The sequence below is a fragment of the Podarcis filfolensis genome, assembly GCF_964270895.1.
Source record: "Podarcis filfolensis genome assembly, chromosome: 17".
NCBI classification, from domain to species: domain Eukaryota; kingdom Metazoa; phylum Chordata; class Lepidosauria; order Squamata; family Lacertidae; genus Podarcis; species Podarcis filfolensis.
Genome location: NC_139621.1, coordinates 16,416,649 through 16,435,431, shown reverse-complemented (window position 1 = coordinate 16,435,431; position 18,783 = coordinate 16,416,649). Strand labels below are relative to the sequence as shown.

The window sequence follows — 18,783 nt, the reverse complement described above, 5'->3', positions numbered from 1 at the left end:
TCCTCCTCCGCAACGGCTACTTCCGAACAGTTCCCAGCAGCACCCGGACTCCCTTTCTTCTTCAATCCTAAATAGACTTTTCTGGTCTGGGCTGCTCGTAACTGGCGGCTGTACGGGGTACGTATGAAGGGGGTCGTGGGAATCGCGGTGGGGGCAGCGAGCTGCCTGTGTTGGAGGAGCTTGGCAGGGGAAATAGATGGGAGGAGAGGGAGTTGGTCCCAAACAGTTTGGTTTTGCAAGGGAGGAAGGAGGGGGTGATGGTGTATTTATTATTAATAATAATATTAATATTAGTATTAGTGTTATTAGTGTACCGCCCTGTTACCCGCAGGTCTCAGGGCGGCTCCCAACATTAAAAAAAATAAAAATCACAGTACGGAATCACGAAATGCATGATAAAAACCCAAGTATCCCCACCTCCTGGAGATTTGGCTAAACCAGGGTTTCCCAAACTTGGGTCTCTGGCTGTGTGTGTGTGTGTGTGTGTGTTTTTTTTTTTTAAGGGACTACAATTCCCATCATCCTTGATCACTGGTCCTGCCAGCTGGGGATGATGGGAGTTGTAGTCCCACCCCCCAAAAAAATAAAAACTGCCAGAGACCCAAGTTTGGAAAACCTTGGGGCTAAAAGGTAAGAGCGAAGTTGTTCTCCTGCCCCAAGGAGCAATGATTGTACAAAGAGGCAGGGTGAGAGAAGTTGAGTAGGACTGCTGGCTTGTCCTGGCACATGTTCTGCGGCAGGTGGAGGTTCACCAGGTGCAGTTTTTCCTAGCATTGAGATGTGGCGATGGGGAAAGTGGTGCTCGCTGAACATCTCTCTGCCTTGCAGCTGCTATAAGCAAAAAAAAAGGGGGGGATTTTGTGTTACAATGCTAGTTGATAAGTGTGAGCCAAGCTTATCTCAAGGTGTACGGTCGCCTGTCTCACAAGCATTTGGGAAACTTATTTCAAAAGGTACATTTCCCTGCTGCCTAGGAAACATAACACTTCTGTTATTGCAAATATGTGGTTCATGCAACACCTTAATGTGAACGAACAAGGATTTCAGATGGTCCTTCGTGCAGTTTTGTCTTGCACTGATTTAGCTTCTCTTAGCAGGAGATTAGATTGCTGTGATTGTAAATAGTGATTTGTTTATTTTTTAACCACACACATACTTGCATGCTTGACAAACTTGTAACCCCTCTGGCTATGAAGTGAGCACCTCTAATTTCAAATAAACAAAGCAAACAAAAGGAGGACGATATTTCCTTGATCGTCTGTAGTTGTGCAGAAGTTGCATTTCCCCCCTTATCTCTGCATGGCAAGCTGCATCTACCCAAATCCACTTATTTACAAGTGCTGCATTTAGGTGCAACCTGTGCCCAAGTCACCAAGTATTATATAGGTGAGGCCTGTCACTTGGCAGCAATACCTGTGAAAAGGATCTAGGTGCCCTAGTTGAATCTAAGCTAGGAGTGCAATGTGATTTCTAAAAAAACTAATGTTATCTTGGACTGTATTAAAAGCATCTCAGATCATGAGAAGGATTCATTCTGCTCTGTTCTGTGCTGGTTGAGCCATATCTGGAGTAGTGCTCCTAGTTTTGAGTGCCACATTTCAAGGAAAACACTCATTGAGAAGGGCATGCCGTTAAAATATCCCTTTAAATGTCTTTATCATATAGGGTTTCTTTAAGATGTGTGGGAGCAAAGCATTGCCCAAAGTTTTTCTGTTGCAACAAAGAATATAAACGATGAAGTTTACATTAATTGTCCGCAATATGTAGAATAAGTGGCTGGAACATGGAAGCCATGAATCCTCAGATCGATACTCTGGTTCCCGAAAAGAAATGGTGAGTTTCATTCCTTTAATTAAAACTCAATCCAATGATGCAAGTTTCCATTGTGTGAGTGGATGGCAATTTCTACTACCTGACAGTTCAGAAAACAAACCCCTGTGTAGTTTTTTGTAACAATTTTGACCAGAGGAGCTGTATCTTCAGTGCAGCTTTCTGTTGTTTAGCTTTCAAACGTTTTCACAATAACCTTCCAATCAAACACATTGTTCTATAAGTTGACTTCCTCCCCTCCCCTCCCCTGTGTTTTTACTCAGACCTTTTCTACTGTGTTATATCTTTATCTGTTACAAAAAGTTTCTCTGTTAGTTATTTTATCATTTTTCTCACGCTGTTTGTATCACAAATCCTGCCCATGATTGCATTTGACTATTGTATATTCTTTTAATAGTCCACGAAAGGCCTCCATTCTTCTATAAAAAGTTCATCATTCTGATCTCTTAATTTCGCTGACAGCTTTGCCATTTCTGCCTAGTCCATTACTTTCAAAATCCACTCTTCCTTCATTGGAACTTTCCCTTCTTTCCATTTCTGTGCATATAATATTCTAGCTGCTGTTGTCACATACAGAAATAGTTTGGTCATCTTCTTTGGAACATCTGTCCCTATTATACCTATAAGAAAAGCTTCTGGTCTTTTGGGAATAGCCCATTTAAACATTTTCTTCATTTCATTATGTATCATTTCCCAAAAGCCTTTAGCTTTTTTTATGTGTTCACTACATATGGAAGAATGACCCATCTACCATCTTACATTTCCAGCATTTACTTGACGCTTGATGCTCTCTAAAATATCACGTAAAAAAGGCCCCATTTCCTTCAGTACTTTAGGGCCTCATCAAACCTAAATCCGGCCCTGGTTATATTTCATCTACACAATCAGAATGAATTTCAGGAACCCAAAAATCGTATTAAAAATATGACCTTTGAGCCATCTGGCCCAAAAATGGCAACTAGGCATTCTGTTTCGGTGGCTGCAACCCTGGTTTAAGGAGCCATTTGCTGCCTAGCTTATATATCTGAGTTTCTAGCACTGCAGGGGAGGTTCATACATTAAAAGCAATAGTATGGGTGAATCTACTGTGGCAAGCAACCAGGTTGCTGGGTCCTTCGAAATGGCTTGCTTTGTATCAAACCTTAGTGGGAATGGTGTTTGAGCAGCCACAGCTGGCAATATATGATTCAAGCCATATTTCCAATTAACGAGAAGCAGAAAGGGAAGCTGATTGGTTTGAACTGTGTCAAGAGGAAACAGGTTTGCACCAGATGAACACAGCTGGTGGTTTAATTATGGCAATATTAGTGTTGCTGCAATACAAATGTATGCAATTAATTTAATGTTCTATTTCGGGCATGGAAAACACAACTTGTTAGAAGCCAGGTATGACTCTTACCTCACAGACATGCATTTAGCATCTTGAGTAAAAACAGGGGGTTTAGAAAAATAATATAACTGCACCCTGATCTTACTGGTGTTTTCTATGGGACCAACGCTCAAAGCAAGGGGAGCAGAAAAACAGAAACACAGTTAAATTAGTATTTAGAAAGAAATTATGCAATGTATAGGGCAGTGCAACGATACATAATTAACAACAATGCATTCACAGAATGCCAGTATGCCTCTGAATAGATAAAAAAGGTAAAGGCGCCCTGGACAGTTAAGTCCAGTCAAAGGCGGCTATGGGGTTGCGGCACTCATCTCGTTTTCAGGCCGAGGGAACAGGCGTTTGTCCACAGCTTTTCTGGATCATGTAGCCAGCAGGACTAAACTGCTTCTGGTGCAATGGAACACCGTGATGAGTGCCAGAGAACATGGAAACGCTGTTTACCTTCCCGCCGCCGTGGTACCTATCAGCCGCCATCTTGGTGCCCAGGCATCTTCACTTGGTCGCAAGCGAAATGCTCCTGGCACCTGGCGAATTTCGAACGCAATGTGAGCATAACTTAAAAGATCCCCTACAGTGGCATTTCTGTATGGGTTTTCTGTTGTCTGGAGGCTCCAGCTATGAGCTCCCTCTCAATTCCTCCGCAGTTGCTAAAGGGTAGCCATGCTAAGCTCAGTTCATTGCTAAAGCCTCCCAGTGACCACAGATTACCGTATTTTTTGCTCTATAAGACTCATTTTTTCCCTCCTAAAAAGTAAGGGGAAATGTGTGTGTGCGTCTTATGGAGCGAATGCAGGCTGCGCATCTATCCCAGAAGGCAGAACAGCAAGAGGGATCGCTGCTTTCACTGCGCAGCGATCCCTCTTGCTGTTCTCGCTTCTGAGATTCAGAATATTTTTTTTCTTGTTTTCCTCCTCCAAAAACTAGGTGCATCTTGTGGTCTGGTGCGTCTTATAGAGTGAAAAATACAGTAATAAGCATGTGCTTTAAATCAGGGATGGCCTGTTTCCGTCTGTGGGGAAGAGCCAACACCTTCCCCTTCGTGGCTCTATCAAATGTTAACCATGATCTGGTTAAACAAAAATGGCTCAGTGCTGTTCATTAGGAAAAGAAGAATTGGGTTTCCATGTTTCTTTGAAATGTCGTTGAATTGCTGTCTCATCACCAAATACTTCAGAAATGCACCAGTCAGTGTTGATATAGCTAAAAGTGATTGTCGGCTTTCACCTTTCTCTAGCTAAACAGAAAGGAACTGTGGGTGGGATTCAGCTGATGAGACCCACCCTGGAAGACCCCCTCCACAAGGAATCAGTTTGATTTTATATGTTGTGGTCTTGTTTGGGAACCGCCCTGAGACCTCCGGGTATAGGGCGGTGTAAAAATTGAATAAATAAGAATAAGAATAATTCTGCTGGCACAGTGGATCTTCCTACTTCTCTTTGCCCTGGGTTGTCTCCCCCCCCCCCCCACAGTTGGCATTTTTCGGGGGGAGGGCTCCAGTAGAACCCTATAACAGCCGGGTGGGGAGGGGGTGATATAAATAAATTATTATTATTATTATTGTTATTATTATTATTACAAGCCAAAATGCTTGCTGTAAGAGAACAATTGCCTTACCACGACATTGAATTCCTTCCTATTGGGCATGAACAAAATTTATTACAAATTTATTACAAATTGTCAGCATTCACATACAAAGTATATTTACCAAATATAGACTGTTATTTTAACAGAAAATCTGGACTTCGAAGCAGAAATGTAGAAGCAGAGACATTTTTAATGTTCTCACCCAGCTGTGAAAGACTTTGGGTTTTTCTGGCCACGATATGAAAACACTTGTTTTCACGCTAGGAGACAAAATGTGACAGCAGCAAATAGCACTGCAGATATCCTGAACGATTTTTGAAGCTTGAAATAAACATGATAGAATGTTATTTGTGATTGGGTTTTGGTACAGTTTCAGGAATAGCCAGGTCTCTGGCATATTTCAATGAGCCAGATGTGTTTACAGTTGCAGCCTTGATCATTTAAAGTTCAAAGTAGATCCGAGTGAAAGATCGCTGTCAATTAAAATCTCTGCGTTTCGGAGCAGGCAAGCTGGAAAGACATTTCCATGCAATCGTAGCGAGCCGGAGATGGAAACGAAGGAGGACCTGAGAAGAAAACTCCATCAAGCCAAAAAAGAGAAACTGGATATAACTGCTAAACATAATGCAGAAGTAAGTACTTCATGATCATGCAAAATCTTTGTGTATACAATGGCCTCAGCTTGTATTATCGCCTGGCATGTGTTGGTGTGGTCTTAGGCTCTACCTGTCAACATTTAGGAGTGCTTCTTAAGATACAGGAATTCAAATGCTGCTTTGTTTTATGACGAAACAAATGAAATTATTGACTTTATAACATGAAAGTCCAGTTCTAGTGGAGAAGTAGCTTAGTAATTTGCATTTTGTACAGTATGACACCTGGTGTTCATTGGAGAGTGATCAGTCCCTCAGGAGGGACTGTGAAAGGAGGGAGTTTATATTGTCACTCAAAATTTTCTTTACCTTTGTCCTTTCCCACTAACTCAGCTTCTTTCTTAGCAAGGAAAAGTCACATGTATCTACTTCTCATTTCTTAGGTGCATTCTGCATAGGGAGAAAACATTATTTTAATTTGATTTTGATTGATCAAATACCACCACAGCTTCCCTGTGTGTATTCTGTCCCAGCTGAGGGACAATGTTCTGCTCTTGCAATAAAAGCCAAACTAGTCTAAAAAATTAAGAAGGACCGAAATAAAAAGCAAAAAAGGCAAGGGGGAAAAAAGGAAAAGAAAATAGATATAAAAGCCCACTATCACAATCATATCTCATCCTTTCTCCATATACAGAAAAGTAGACCCTCCCAGCTCTGGGAGATCCTTTCTTCCTTGTCTCCCACCTCACTGTGTATGTTCTCATCAAGACAGAGGACTTTGAAAAGTCAAAAATCTAATTTTTTTTTTTAAAATCTCATTATTAAGGCCAGAATTATCCATTTCCAGTCCAGTTCAGTGAATTCTTTTCAAGGAGATTCCATCTGATCTTAATATTAAAGTTCTTCCTTCTACGTTTTCCACTTGTTTCTCACATCGGTCATCAGCTGCCTAGAAGCCATTTTAAAATAGTCTCCAAATATGCCTTGAGCCATTTGCTTCTTGAAATATTGCACCCATTATCAATGGTAGTTACCTGGGGCCATTCCTTTTTCAGCTATCCAACTATGAAAGCCAGATTGCCAAGTTGCGAGCCGAGGTAGAGAAAGGCGAGGCTGTTCGGCAAAGCCTGGAGTATGAGCTGGCTTTTGCAAGGAAAGAAGTTGGTATAGAACGGTATTCCTCAGAAGGCAAGTTGTGTGAAGCCGACATGCAAATAGAACAGCTTCAAGGTAAGATTTGCGTCATCCTACTCAAAAATGTATGGTCCTAAAACACAGCCTTTGTCGTCTAAACTGATACGCTGCCTTGATTCCACTGACTGCACCTTTCTTTACCTTCTGCAAACCCCACTACCCAACGTAAATAAAATGATGAACATTCTCAATTTCTTTCTTTCACTGCTCACCATTTTTCTGTTCCTATATGATCAGTTTAGATTCTTTGCTGTCCTAGTCTTTTAAAAAAAGTTGTAGCCCCCTTTCCCCAAAACGTAAGTGTTAATGAAATTCATCTATCCTGCATCTTTAATTATGGGATTAAAATTCCGTTCACATTCATAGTTCAGAAGCTGCGAAAATGCCACCAATAAACTCTTTAGATTCAAATCTGACACGTGATCTGCTTTGCTTTGTATACAAACACCAAATCACACCCATCACTGCATTCTAAAAAGCGTGTCTTTTAGAATGGATTTTCTTTTTAAAATGACTTTCCTTTTGAGTCACCTTGTCATATTTTGAACAAAAACTTTCTTTGGGGAAATATACAAGTGAAAGGCTTTTGGCTTTCTGCACCTTTTCCACTGGTTATTGAATAAACCTAAATTATCATTCAGTTTCTGAATTAGAAGCCATTGGTACTGAATCCAGACTATCTGCCTTCTTCATTTTCTCCTGGGTAGTGGTTTAATTAATGCTTTTTCTCTCCGGTTGCTTAGAGATTTCTCCCTTTCTTTCTTTCTTTCTTTCTTTGATTGCTTTGGGTTGGTGCTATAATTTCTGCTCTGTGATATGTTCAGACATGCTGTCTGAAAGGTTCGCATGTGGACTTCTTTTTTCTTTGTTTTTCTCAGAAAGGTGTTTGGGTTGTGACATTTGATTTAGTGTTTTCCCTCTCGATTTACACCTTGCTTCCCTCCCCGCAAAAGCTCCCTTTCTTTGCCTATTTTTAAATGACTGGAACTGTCGTTCAAGTCTCTGTGGTCCGAAATTGTCTTCATCCACACGGTTGCAATTGCAGTACTCCGTGGCAACAGTAGAATCTCTGTGCCCGAAAGGAATCATAATTACAGGTTTCAGCGGATCACAGTCGCTTGAAAATTTACTACCTTGGACAAAACGTCACCTTTTTTATTGCCAGCTCCTGCTTTGTCTTCAGATTAAAGGATTTGTTCATTTCCCATCTGGTCTTCAAAGTCTGAGACACCAAGAATCTGTCTGAGTTTCAACTGATGTAGCTTTCTCTAGCCTGGGATCGTCTAGATCAGCAGTTCTCAACCTGTGGGTCCCCAGATGTTGTTGGACTACAACTCCCATCATCCCTGAGCTCTGGCCTTGCTAGCTAGGGATAATGGGAGTTGTAGTCTAACAACATCTGGGGACCCACAGATTGAGAACCGCTGATCTAGATGATGTTAGACACTGGCTCCCATCAGTGCCAGCTGGCATGGCCAGGAATTATTGAAATTGTAGTTCAGTGACTTCTGGAGGATACTGTGGGAATGTTCAGGGAGGCAGGAGAGGATATATTGTTTATTAATATCCTTCCCAACTTGCGCTAGCAGTTCTATAACTTAGCAGAGTTTTACATTCCCCTTTTTAACGCACAGCAGGTAACTTGTTGCAGGCTTGTTTAAGCCTCTCAATATTAGGTTCCTGGTAAAGGTAAACGACCCCTGACCGTTAAGTACAGTCGCGGACAACTCTGGGGTTGTGTTCATCTCGCTTTATTGGCCTAGGGAGCCGGCGTACAGCTTCCGGGTCATGTGGCCAGCATGACTAAGCTGCTTCTGGCAAACCAGAGCAGCGCACGGAAACACCATTTACCTTCCCGCCGGAGTGGTACCTATTTATCTACTTGCACTTTGACGCGCTTTTGAACTCCCTCTTAAAATAATAAACACCCCACAGTCTTGTGTAAAGTATATAAAATAAGTTTACTCACATCATCAGTTCACTGTTGGATCCCTGAAGGCAGACTGAGTTACAAAGTATATCCATATACTGGATAATCCCAGTGTCCTCTGTTGACTGGAAGCCAACAGAGCAACTCTAGCTAAAAAGCTGCTCCGACAACGGAGGAGGACAAAGAGAGGAAGTCAAAGAGAGAGGGTGTGCTGCGTGCCTTGTCCTTTTGTTACCTGGGCAGGTAAGGTCACACCCACCTTTAGTCACATGCAAAGGAAGTACCGTATTTTTCCGTGTATAAGACTAGGTTTATTAACAAAACAAAACAAAAAAGGTTTAAAACTTTTGCTGGTTTTAATTATGTTTCAGCAGTGCTTTTAAGTTGAACTAGCCCACAGCCTTGTTTCTCTTCCCATTAGCAACAATCAGAGCTTTGCAGCACAAGTTGAATGAGACAGAGAGAACCTATCACATAGCTAAACATCAGTGGGACGAAGACCAGCAACGACTCATCAACGACATCTCCGAAAAAGAACTCATCATTGATACTTGCAACAGTGAATATGAATTCCTTTTGAAGGAGAAGGCTAAACTGGACAGTATTTTGAAGGTATGCATTTATTCACACTGTGAGTATTGGGACCCACCTCTACATAGCTCCATCCTTATTTCAGATATCGTGATATATCGGTATATCGCAGTGTTTAGCTGGTGATATATCGCAATGTTGAAAACCAGATATCGCTCTGCCTTATTGGGAGAATCTGGAACAATGTACTGTCTTCTTCTTATCAACCTGTGTTTCTTCCAAAGAGCATAGGGTGGCATTTATGCCCTTCCCTTCCCTATTAACTCTGTGTGGTAGGTTTTTTTGATGATGACTTGTTAAACTTCCCCCATCCCATGCACATGAAAAATTGAACAGGTATACAGAAAGTTGGCATAGCAAAACAAGTCAATCCAAACTTACCAGTGCTGGGAACATTCCTTTCCTGATTTAAGGTATGTAGTAGCTTCTTGCTGCACATCTCGAATCATAGAGTTGGAAGGGACCCCATCTAGTCCCACCATCTAGTCCAACCCCTGCAATGCAGGAATCTCAGCAGGCATTCCCCAATCCAGTTTGAAAGCATACCAGACCCTGCTTAGCTTTGCAAATGTGCTAGAAGTTTTATAGCCAAATTGCTAGGAGGGTCTAGAATCTCTTATCTTTATACTATGTCACAAAAACATAATGGGTGGAATTCAAACATTTTTCCTGTGCAAGCCCATCAGTCTGCCAGACAGAATGATTCCCCTTCCCTCTTCCCCTGGCACACTATTCTGGGGGGTTCTTCCAGCCTCCCCAAGCCGATTTGGGGGGCTGGGGGTAAAGGGGGGGGGAAGCCCTGTTGCACAAGTTAGAACTCTTGTACAGGGCTTCTACTGATGCCAATCAATGGGTGAATCCTGCTCACATCCTCTAAAAATGTTTGTGCCTAGTGGGAGCCTTGTTGAAATCAAGGCTCTGTGGCTCTAAGGCAGGGGTCAGCAACATGCGGCCCATGGGCTGGATGCAGCCCACAAAGGCTGTTTTACTGGCCCACGAGCCTCCCCCAAACCAAGCCACCCGCTTGGCGAGTCCCCGGCATGCTGCGCTAAACCGGCGCAGTGCAGCACGGGGACTCGCTGAGCGGGCCGGAAATTGCTTCTGCACGTGTGCAGATACTGAAAATCGCGTCTGCACATGGCCAGACGCCGAAAATCGCTTCTGCGCAGGTGCGATTTTTGGCGTTTGGGCATGCACAGAAGCAGTTTCTGGCGCCACGGACATGTGCAGGTGTGATTTCCAGCACCGCGCTGCACCAGTCCGGCTCACGGATGATTTTCGTGGGATTGATCCGGCCCATGGCTGGCAAACCTTGCCTACCCCTGCTCTAAGGATGTATTCTCCAGCTCAAAAGCTGTTTAACGTTAAGGAACGTTCTGCAATCTGCCACATAACAGCATATGCGGTATTTTACCAAAGCTGCAAGGTGCGGCTTGCTAGGCATGCAGTTAGTTGTCTGCATTTCAATAATGTAATTTTCTCAGAGCAGAAACATTCTGCCTCTTCATATTGATTCTTCTTCTTCTGCTGCTTTTATACAAGTTTACTAGAACAAACCCTGAAAAGCAAGGCACCAGAAATCATGTGCATGGATTTCAGAAGGCTTTGACCGCAGCGTAAGGCAAGCAAGCGGTTCTGCCTCATAGCTGGTTGTAGAAGGGAAAGCACCTACCTGCTGTTGCTATGGGCAATCAGGGGTCAGCAAACCAAGGACTGCAGGCTGTATCAGGCCCAATTGCTCTCTGGATCCAGCCCACAGACGGACTTGGAATTGCTGCTTGGATCGGTGTGATCGTTCGGGCTGCACCATTATTATTTTTTGTAATTTTTTCCCGGGCACCATTTCCGCCCCCCCACCGCGGTGGTGCCTCCTCCTGGCTTCTCCCTGCCCTGCGGAGGAGGGGAGCTGGGCTTTGATTGGTGCCAGCAGCCAGCCAATCTGAAGCCTCGCCGCCTGTGCGCTGAGGTGCGGGCCAGACTCGCCACCCACCTGCCGGCCTCTCCGTCCATGGCTGCGCTGTGGGCATCATGGCGGGTGCGTTGCAGGGCTTCAGCTGGAGCTTGGCGTGCCTGCTGGCCCCACGCCTGTGCCCGGTAAAGCTGGCTAGAAAGGAGAGGCACTGCCACCACCGCCGGCTCCCAACTGCAGTCAGAGCGGCGGAGGAAGTAGGAAACCAGGGGGACGGGTGGGGCTGGGGAAGAGAGAGAAGGCCCCCTCTGCTGTGTGTGTGTGTGTGTGCGCGCGTGTGCGCAGTCCGGCCTGTCACAAGATCTGAGGGGCGGTGAACCGGCCCCCTCCTAAAAAAGTTTGCTGACCCCTGCTCTTGATCCTAGCATTTATGTGGGAACTTAGGGCACAGACATGTTGATGGGCTGCAACCGCAAAGGCCATAAACCATGCCTGGGAGGATTTGAAAGGATAAGTGACAAGCCTTGGACTCGCAAACTTGCTCCTCTGCTATTCCCTCCAACGAGGGAAGAAGATACGAGCCTTAAACTTCTAGTTAACAGCTAGCCATAGTTCCTTGCTGCATCTGAATACAGCAAACCATGGTTTGCTCCAACAGGAGTTTGCCTGCAAATCAGGACCTGAAAGCCAGGTCATACTGTCATTTGAGATTCCGGTTTGCAGGCAAGGATGTTTTGAGTAAACCATCACTTGTAGTATTTAGTTACAATGGCTTTCTGCTTACTAGAAGTGGAAGTTAACTTTCTTCTCCCCTCCAAGAAAGAGGAAGAAGAGCTGCTGAGCTAGATAATTCTCTGTTGCTCTTTCCCAGTCTTCCAAGCTGTGGTTTGAAGGCTCCTCGGCATGTGACTAACATATTTGATGCAAAGACGCATTCATTCATTCAGCCTCCTGAATTTGTAGTGAGTGAAGGAAGATAGTCTTGTGGGAATGGCCTCTCTCTGCTAATAACATTAGAGAACTGGAATCAAATGCATGTGGCCTTATTTCTAACTGATATTATTAGTTTCAGGGTTGTGATGCATGGTACCTATGTTTTAATTAAATAAAAGTTAAACTTTATCCATACAAAGGAGACTTTGGAGCACCACCAGAAGCAGAGGAGCATAATAGAGGCAGAGATCAGGGAGGAGGCAGCAAAGGAATTTAGGTCTCAGGCGGATCGATGGAAAGCAGAAAGAAATGAACTCCAGTTTTTGTTGCAGGTATTCCTGGTCATGTTCAGCAATGCTACTTTTAGCCGTACTAATGTCTATATGTGATGAACTAAACCTAGCATGCATTTACAGTTGTACCTTGGTTCCCAAACTTAATCCGTTTGGGAAGTCCATTCCAAAACCAAAGCATTCCAAAACCAAGGCGCACTTTCCTATAGAAAGTAATGCAAAATGGATTGATCTGTTCCAGAATTTTAAAAACAACCCCTAAAACAGCAATTTAATGTGAATTTTACTGTCTAACAAGACCATTGATCCATAAAACGAAAGCAATAATCAATGTACTGTACTATAAAATAAATAAAACAGTATTCTAGATGATTAATTTTTTTAAAAAAAATCTTACCTGCACTGATGATAGTCATTGCTTGGATGGGTTTTTTTTATCCATTTCCGCAGTCACACAATCAATCAATCAATATCTGAACTTGGATCCACACAGCCACAAAAACAAATTAACTGAAAAAGCCTCAAAACAAAAAATGCAAAATAAATAGCAAAAACAAAAGCACCAAATATAAGCTCCAAATATCACCTTGGAACACTGCAGTCGGAAACGGAAAGCTTGAATTACAGTGTGTGTGTGTGTGTGTGTGTGTGTGTGTGTGTGTGTGTGCAAATTGGCAGCGCAACAGGAAACACAAGGGGACTCAAAACATTCGGCTCCAAAAAAACAAGTCCGAAGAACGGAACACCTACTTCCAATTTTGCAGTGTTCGGGTTCAGAGTTGTTTGTGAACTAAGCTTTTTGAAAACCGAGGTACCACTGTAATTCTTTAAGCGCACTGAATAACATACTTTAACTTATTATTACTGTGAGTCTGAGCCTTTCAGGGACAGTTGGAAATTAAACTGGAAATGGAAAGCAGATGTCTTTTTGGACTTGCAATGAGAGAGTTCATAAAAGTTGCTACCCCCTCTTTTCCTACAGATATTGCCCTACATGCTCCCATGTCTCCGATACCTTTCAGATCTAGATGTCAGAGTTCGTGAACACTCTGTGACGTTGACCAGGTTTTCTTCTGCTATTTATTTTGACATTTCCCTACTCTGCCCTGTGGTGCAACTATGAATGCTGTTGTTTTTTTTGGGGGGGGGTTGTCAGATTTAACTACACATTAAAATAAGGCAAGATGTGGGCTGGCAAGCTTTTGGTGTTAGCGTGTTTTGTGGCTGCCCTGCAAAACGCTTGCCTTCCTTTGTCCACAAACAATCGAACTGCAGGCTTCAAACAGGAAGATCTGATCCTTTTAGCCTTGCCTTTCAAAACAGATTTCAATCATGGCATGCAAATGCTTGCTAGAGAATCACCGAAAATCAGGTTGGGAGGCTGGAGCCAGGGTTGCTGCTTTTTATTGTGGCTTTTTGCGCATGAGCTGTGTGCTCGTGTGCACAACCTTTCCTGGTTCCCAACTGGGAGAAACAAACTTACTCGGAAGCCACAATTAAGCTTGGCTTCCTGTGACCCCCCAACCCAGGATTGTGGTGAGTCGCTCCCTAACAAGTCCGGATTTTTAAAACGATAGCAGGTCGCCGTTTCCTGGCTTGTTAGTGAGCAAGAAACCACAATCCCAGAAGCTTAATTGTGGCTTCCGGGTTTGTTTCTCCTGCTTGCATCAAGGGAGGAGGAGGAAGGAGCCAGGAGCAATTGACCAGTATGCTGCATGTCCACGATAAACCACGATAAGCCAAAACCCTGATTTATTGTCACATGCAAATGTGGCCAGTGCCTGGTAGCAGACAGAAAGGCAGCCTTGGACCATAAACCGTTTGAAGAGTTGTCCCTTAGAAATAAGGAGAATTAACCATGCTTTTAAGTCGCTCCTTCCGCCTGGGGTGTTTATCTGCCTCCTGTTCTCTTATCAAAGGAAGACCAGAGGTTCTGTAATAAATGCAACAGCATCATCTTGTGGCCAGAAACACAGCATACCACGGTAGATTTTAAAATTTATTTTTAACACCTGGGTCTGCAGTTCATTGAAGCCCACATAGTTTGGGTCCATTCTGTTTCCCTTCCGTTGAAGTTGTGGTGATAAAATGTTTAATTCCAGCTACTTGAATTGGGCCGTGGAAAAAATTAAAATCCTCAAGTCTCCCCTGGTATTTCAACTTCATACATAATGTACTGTTTGAGTGCGAATGAGTCGATTTGGGGCCTGCTCCCCTCCTCCCTCCCTCCTATCCTCTATATCATGGGTAGGCAAACTAAGGCCCAGGGGCCGGATCTGGCCCAATCGCCTTCTAAATCCGGCCCGCGGACAGTCCAGGAATCAATGTGTTTTTACATGAGTAGAATGTGTGCTTTTATTTAAAATGCATCTCTGGGTTATTTGTGGGGCATAGGAATTCGTTCATTTCTCCCCCCCCCAAAAAAAAATAGTCCGGCCCCCTACAAGGTCTGAGGGACAGTGGGCCAGCCCCCTGCTGAAAAAGTTTGCTGACCCCTGCTCTGTATGGATGAGATCCAACGTAACATAATTCATGCAATAAGGTTTCTTCTTCCTCTCTTCCCCATGTGCTTTAGAGTTTGGTAAACTATTTAGGGCAAATGACTGATCCACTCTTATTTTGTGTGTACAGTCGCACCTTGGTTCTCGACTGCCTTGATACTCGTCCATTTTGGCTCCCGAACGGCGCAAACTCAGAAGTGTTCCGGTTTGCGAACGTTTTTTGGAAGCTGAACGTCTGACGCGGCTTCCGATTGAGTGCAGGAAACTCTTGCAGCCAATCGGGAGCCGCGCCTTGGTTTTCAAACATTTTCGGAAGTCGAATGGACTTCTGGAACTGATTCCTTTCAAGAACCAAGGTACGACTGCATAAGATGATTTTGTACAGAAACAAAACAAAATACCAATCCCACAGAACCTAGAAGGCCAAGGCCCTACATCAGTGTTTCCAAACTTAGGTCTCCAGCTGTTTTGGGACTACAAATCCCATCACCCCTGCCCACTGGTCTTGCTAGCTAGGGATGATGGGAGTTGTAGTCCAGAAAGAAGCTGGAGACCCATGTTTGGGAAGCACTGCTCTAGATAATCGGTCACCTCCTTCCAACCTTACTTTAGTATATATATAGTGCATCAACCTTGTGATGTACAAGAAACAGCCTAAAGAGGAAGCCTGTTTGTTAGCTTAGTTACGAGGGAGATGACTCTGACTCTTTAGAGACAGCTTTTCCAAGGCACAGATGGCAGGTGGGTGCTGATTTATGCTTCCTCAGGAACTGTATACGACGGCTGTGTTTATGTTTCTGAAGTTCAGTTTATTTATATAATGCTTAGAAGCAGATATTGACAGTGGATTGAAATTATCTTCTCCATCTGCTGCTCAAAACTTTGCACATTAGGAATTGCTGGGCTGGTGCCTGCTTCTCTCGAAATGCCTCCTAACATTAGGGGATATATACGTAGTACAGATTTGAAAAGGAGTTGGTTGTATTGGCTCCGCACGGTTTCTGAATTCCCTGGATGTGCCGTCTTGCTCTCGACCTATGCAAAAGTGGTGGTTATGATTTTTATTACAGCCTGGCACATTTGAATCTTTCCTTGTTCTCTCGATGTACTGTATAATGTTCCATTTGCTGCTGCTTCTTTTTTTTGCCTCCCTTTGTTTGTAAAATGGAACTATTTTAAAATTTTGTCGCTAACCACTTTGGCCATCTTTTTGATAAGACAGAAAGGCGGGTTCAAAAACTGTGTTGTTGTTTTTACAAACAGATGGCAGGCTTGTGCTGTCTTATTATTTCTGCATCTTTCATGGAGTTCAAACCAGGTGCCTAAATTAACAATGGATGACCCTTCTGACAGCTGCTGTGTGCCTGCCCAACAGCATCAAATAGGAAAACCCAGAAATTAGTTTTATTGCATGGTTGGAAATCATGTCTGGCTTTAAAAAATAATATTGGGCATGGTATGTGTGTAAGAGAGAGAGACAGAGAGAGAGATACTTATCAGAACCATAGCAAGGGCTGGTAACTCACAGCACCTGGTGGCAAGAGCTGGGAAGGGGTATAAGGTCAACATTTCCCTTCAGCTCTTTGCCACGGCAACACGCTCCCTGCCTTGCTGCGTTTGGCTTCTTGCTTTCTGATCCTTGAACCTTGGCTTCTTGACTCCCTGCTTCTTGATCCTTGGACCCTTGACTTCTTGCTTCTTGATTCTTGATTCTCGGACCCCTGACTTCATGCCTCCTTGCTTCCTGACCCTTGGATCCTTGGCTTCTTGACTCCTGGCTTCTGGACCCCCATTCCTGCTCGCACTCCACCATCTTGCACCCGGTCCTGACGTCCCCTGCCAGGACTTTGATTGCCTGTGAAGCGCACTGTGACACTGGGAATGTTCAGGGAGGTAGGAGAGGGTATATTATTTAATGATATCCTTTCTAACTTGCGTTAGCAAGTTCTATATCTTAGCAGAGTTTAAACATTCCCCTTTAAATGCACCGCGGTTTGCTTGTTGCAGGCTCGTCTGAACCTCTCTCTATAGGATTCCTGGTAAGATCCCTTCTTGTCCCTCTTAAAAAGAATAGACACGACAATCTCATTAAAGTACATATAAAAGTAGTTTACTCACATTCATTCAGTTCACAGTTGGATCCCTGAAGGCAGACTTAGGTTACAAACGTATATATATACATGTGGAACTATCCCATAAGAGAGTTAGTTCCTAAGTGACACCGACTGAGCAGTCACTTCTCCTAAAATGCAGAAAAGCCAAATGGAGAAGAGGAGCAAAAGGAGGTATGCTCACCTGCCCAGATTAGGCCACGCCCACATCTAGTCACATGCAGAGGAAGTTTGTCCCAGCTCGGGAGGAAACAGGAAGTTTTCTCCTGGCTCAGTGATGGCCAAACTTGGCCCTCCAGCTGTTTTTGGACTACAGCTCCCATCATCCCTAGCTAACAGGACCAGTGGTCGGGGATGATGAGAACTGTAGTCCCAAAACAGCTGGAGGGCCAAGTTTGGCCATCACTGTCGTGGCTGGTACAAAGCATCCCCTAGCATGCCCATTCTAGGATTGTTTTACTTGTGAGTAAGTAAGACTTGATTTAAATCATTATTTTACAGAAAGACTCAATATTTACAACCAGATGAAGGTTGCATTTTTGGAACAACGTTTTCAGAGTAGTTTTTGCAGTTATATCAGGGTGTCGTCTGTTTTGGTTCTGGGCAGCTGGCAGAACGGAGTGCTCCGAGAATCAAGAAGAGCCTCTATTTGTTCCTAGAACTAAGATATCCTGTTAGTGTAGGAAGCAGGGGTCAAGCTTTCCGCACTGGTGTGTCACGCTGACAATTGTGACGGGATCAGGAGGCCAAGTTGTCGTAAGAGCTCAGGCTGCATGCTTTTTTCTTGCCTGCGTTCTTTTAACACACTGGCTCTGGAGGTTTTTTTTTCTTTTCTTTTCCTTGGCTGTGACCCTGCAGCAACCTTTCCCTTGAGCCGACTTGAGTCTGAGATTAAGACCGCGAAGAAGCAGTGCTGCAGGGGAAACTACACGGGTAGCTGTAAATGCCGCTTTAAGTACCCTGATCTCCACAACGAAGTCTTATCAGCCCAACGAGCTAATTATATGTGTTTTCCTCCCCCCCACACAGAGGAGCTAAAATAAGACCAACACATTTAGAAATTAATGATGGAGAAAGCATTGTATTGGGCAGTTAAGCAGCCGCGGTAAATACATGCCCCGCGGAAGTTGTTTTTTACGAGCGTGCTGAACGCACAGCCAAAATGATAACCCATGCACAATATTCTCTCTGCTAAACTGATTGTAATACGTTGCAGGAAGAAGAAGCAGATCTGCAGATCTAGCCTCTTGAGTATTTTGCTCATGGGAAAATGCCTTTTTGGATTCTTTTTAAAAACATATATATAATTTTTATTAAATCTTTCGAATACTTTCAAAAAACCTTCAAATCAAATCATTACATTATTTCATTAGCTGACTTCCCACCTTGGCTCCACAATGTTTTTTTTTTTACTTCTGCATTACAGTGGTACCTCGGGTTACATACGCTTCAGGTTACAGACTCCGCTAACCCGGAAATAGTGCTTCAGGTTAAGAACTTTGCTTCAGGACGAGAACAGAAATTGTGCTCTGGCAGCGCGGCAGCAGCAGGAGGCCCCATTAGCTAAAGTGGTGCTTCAGGTTAAGAACAGTTTCAGGTTAAGAACGGACCTCCAGAACAAATTAAGTACTTAACTTGAGGTACCACTGTATATTGTTATTGCGAAAAGTTTCTCTGTTACAATTACTGTGTCGTTTTTCTATCGCTGCTTTTACCTGAATCCTGACCGTGATTTCATTTAACTTTAATTTTTTTAAAAAAAAAAAGCCCCCAAAAGGCCTCCATTCTTCTATCTAAAAATTCATCATGTTATAGCTTTTTTAGATTCCGACGTAGTAGTGTTTGTACATCTTTTTCTACTTTGGGAGGGGTCTCAAGTTGAAGCATTCTGTATTGGCTCCGCCATCTTTGTTCTCTCACT

At 43.6% G+C, this 18,783-nt stretch overlaps 1 protein-coding gene across 4 annotated transcripts in view; it reads left to right on the top strand.

The window, feature by feature from the left end:
• Positions 1–42: 42 nt before the first annotated feature.
• CCDC171 (coiled-coil domain containing 171) overlaps positions 43–18,783 on the top strand; it is a 203,550-nt gene continuing 184,809 nt past the window's right edge. Inside the window, exons 1-6 of one of the 4 annotated variants that reach the window (XM_083592874.1) lie at positions 43–117; positions 1,666–1,833; positions 5,313–5,439; positions 6,456–6,630; positions 8,946–9,136; positions 12,158–12,289. In XM_083592874.1, the coding sequence (XP_083449000.1) occupies positions 1,784–1,833; positions 5,313–5,439; positions 6,456–6,630; positions 8,946–9,136; positions 12,158–12,289 (675 nt within the window). In that variant the 5' untranslated portion in view covers positions 43–117; positions 1,666–1,783. Of the gene's footprint in view, positions 118–1,665; positions 1,834–5,309; positions 5,440–6,455; positions 6,631–8,945; positions 9,137–12,157; positions 12,290–18,783 lie in introns of all 4 variants that reach the window. The other 3 variants (XM_083592873.1, XM_083592876.1, XM_083592875.1) reach the window with 3 other exon arrangements.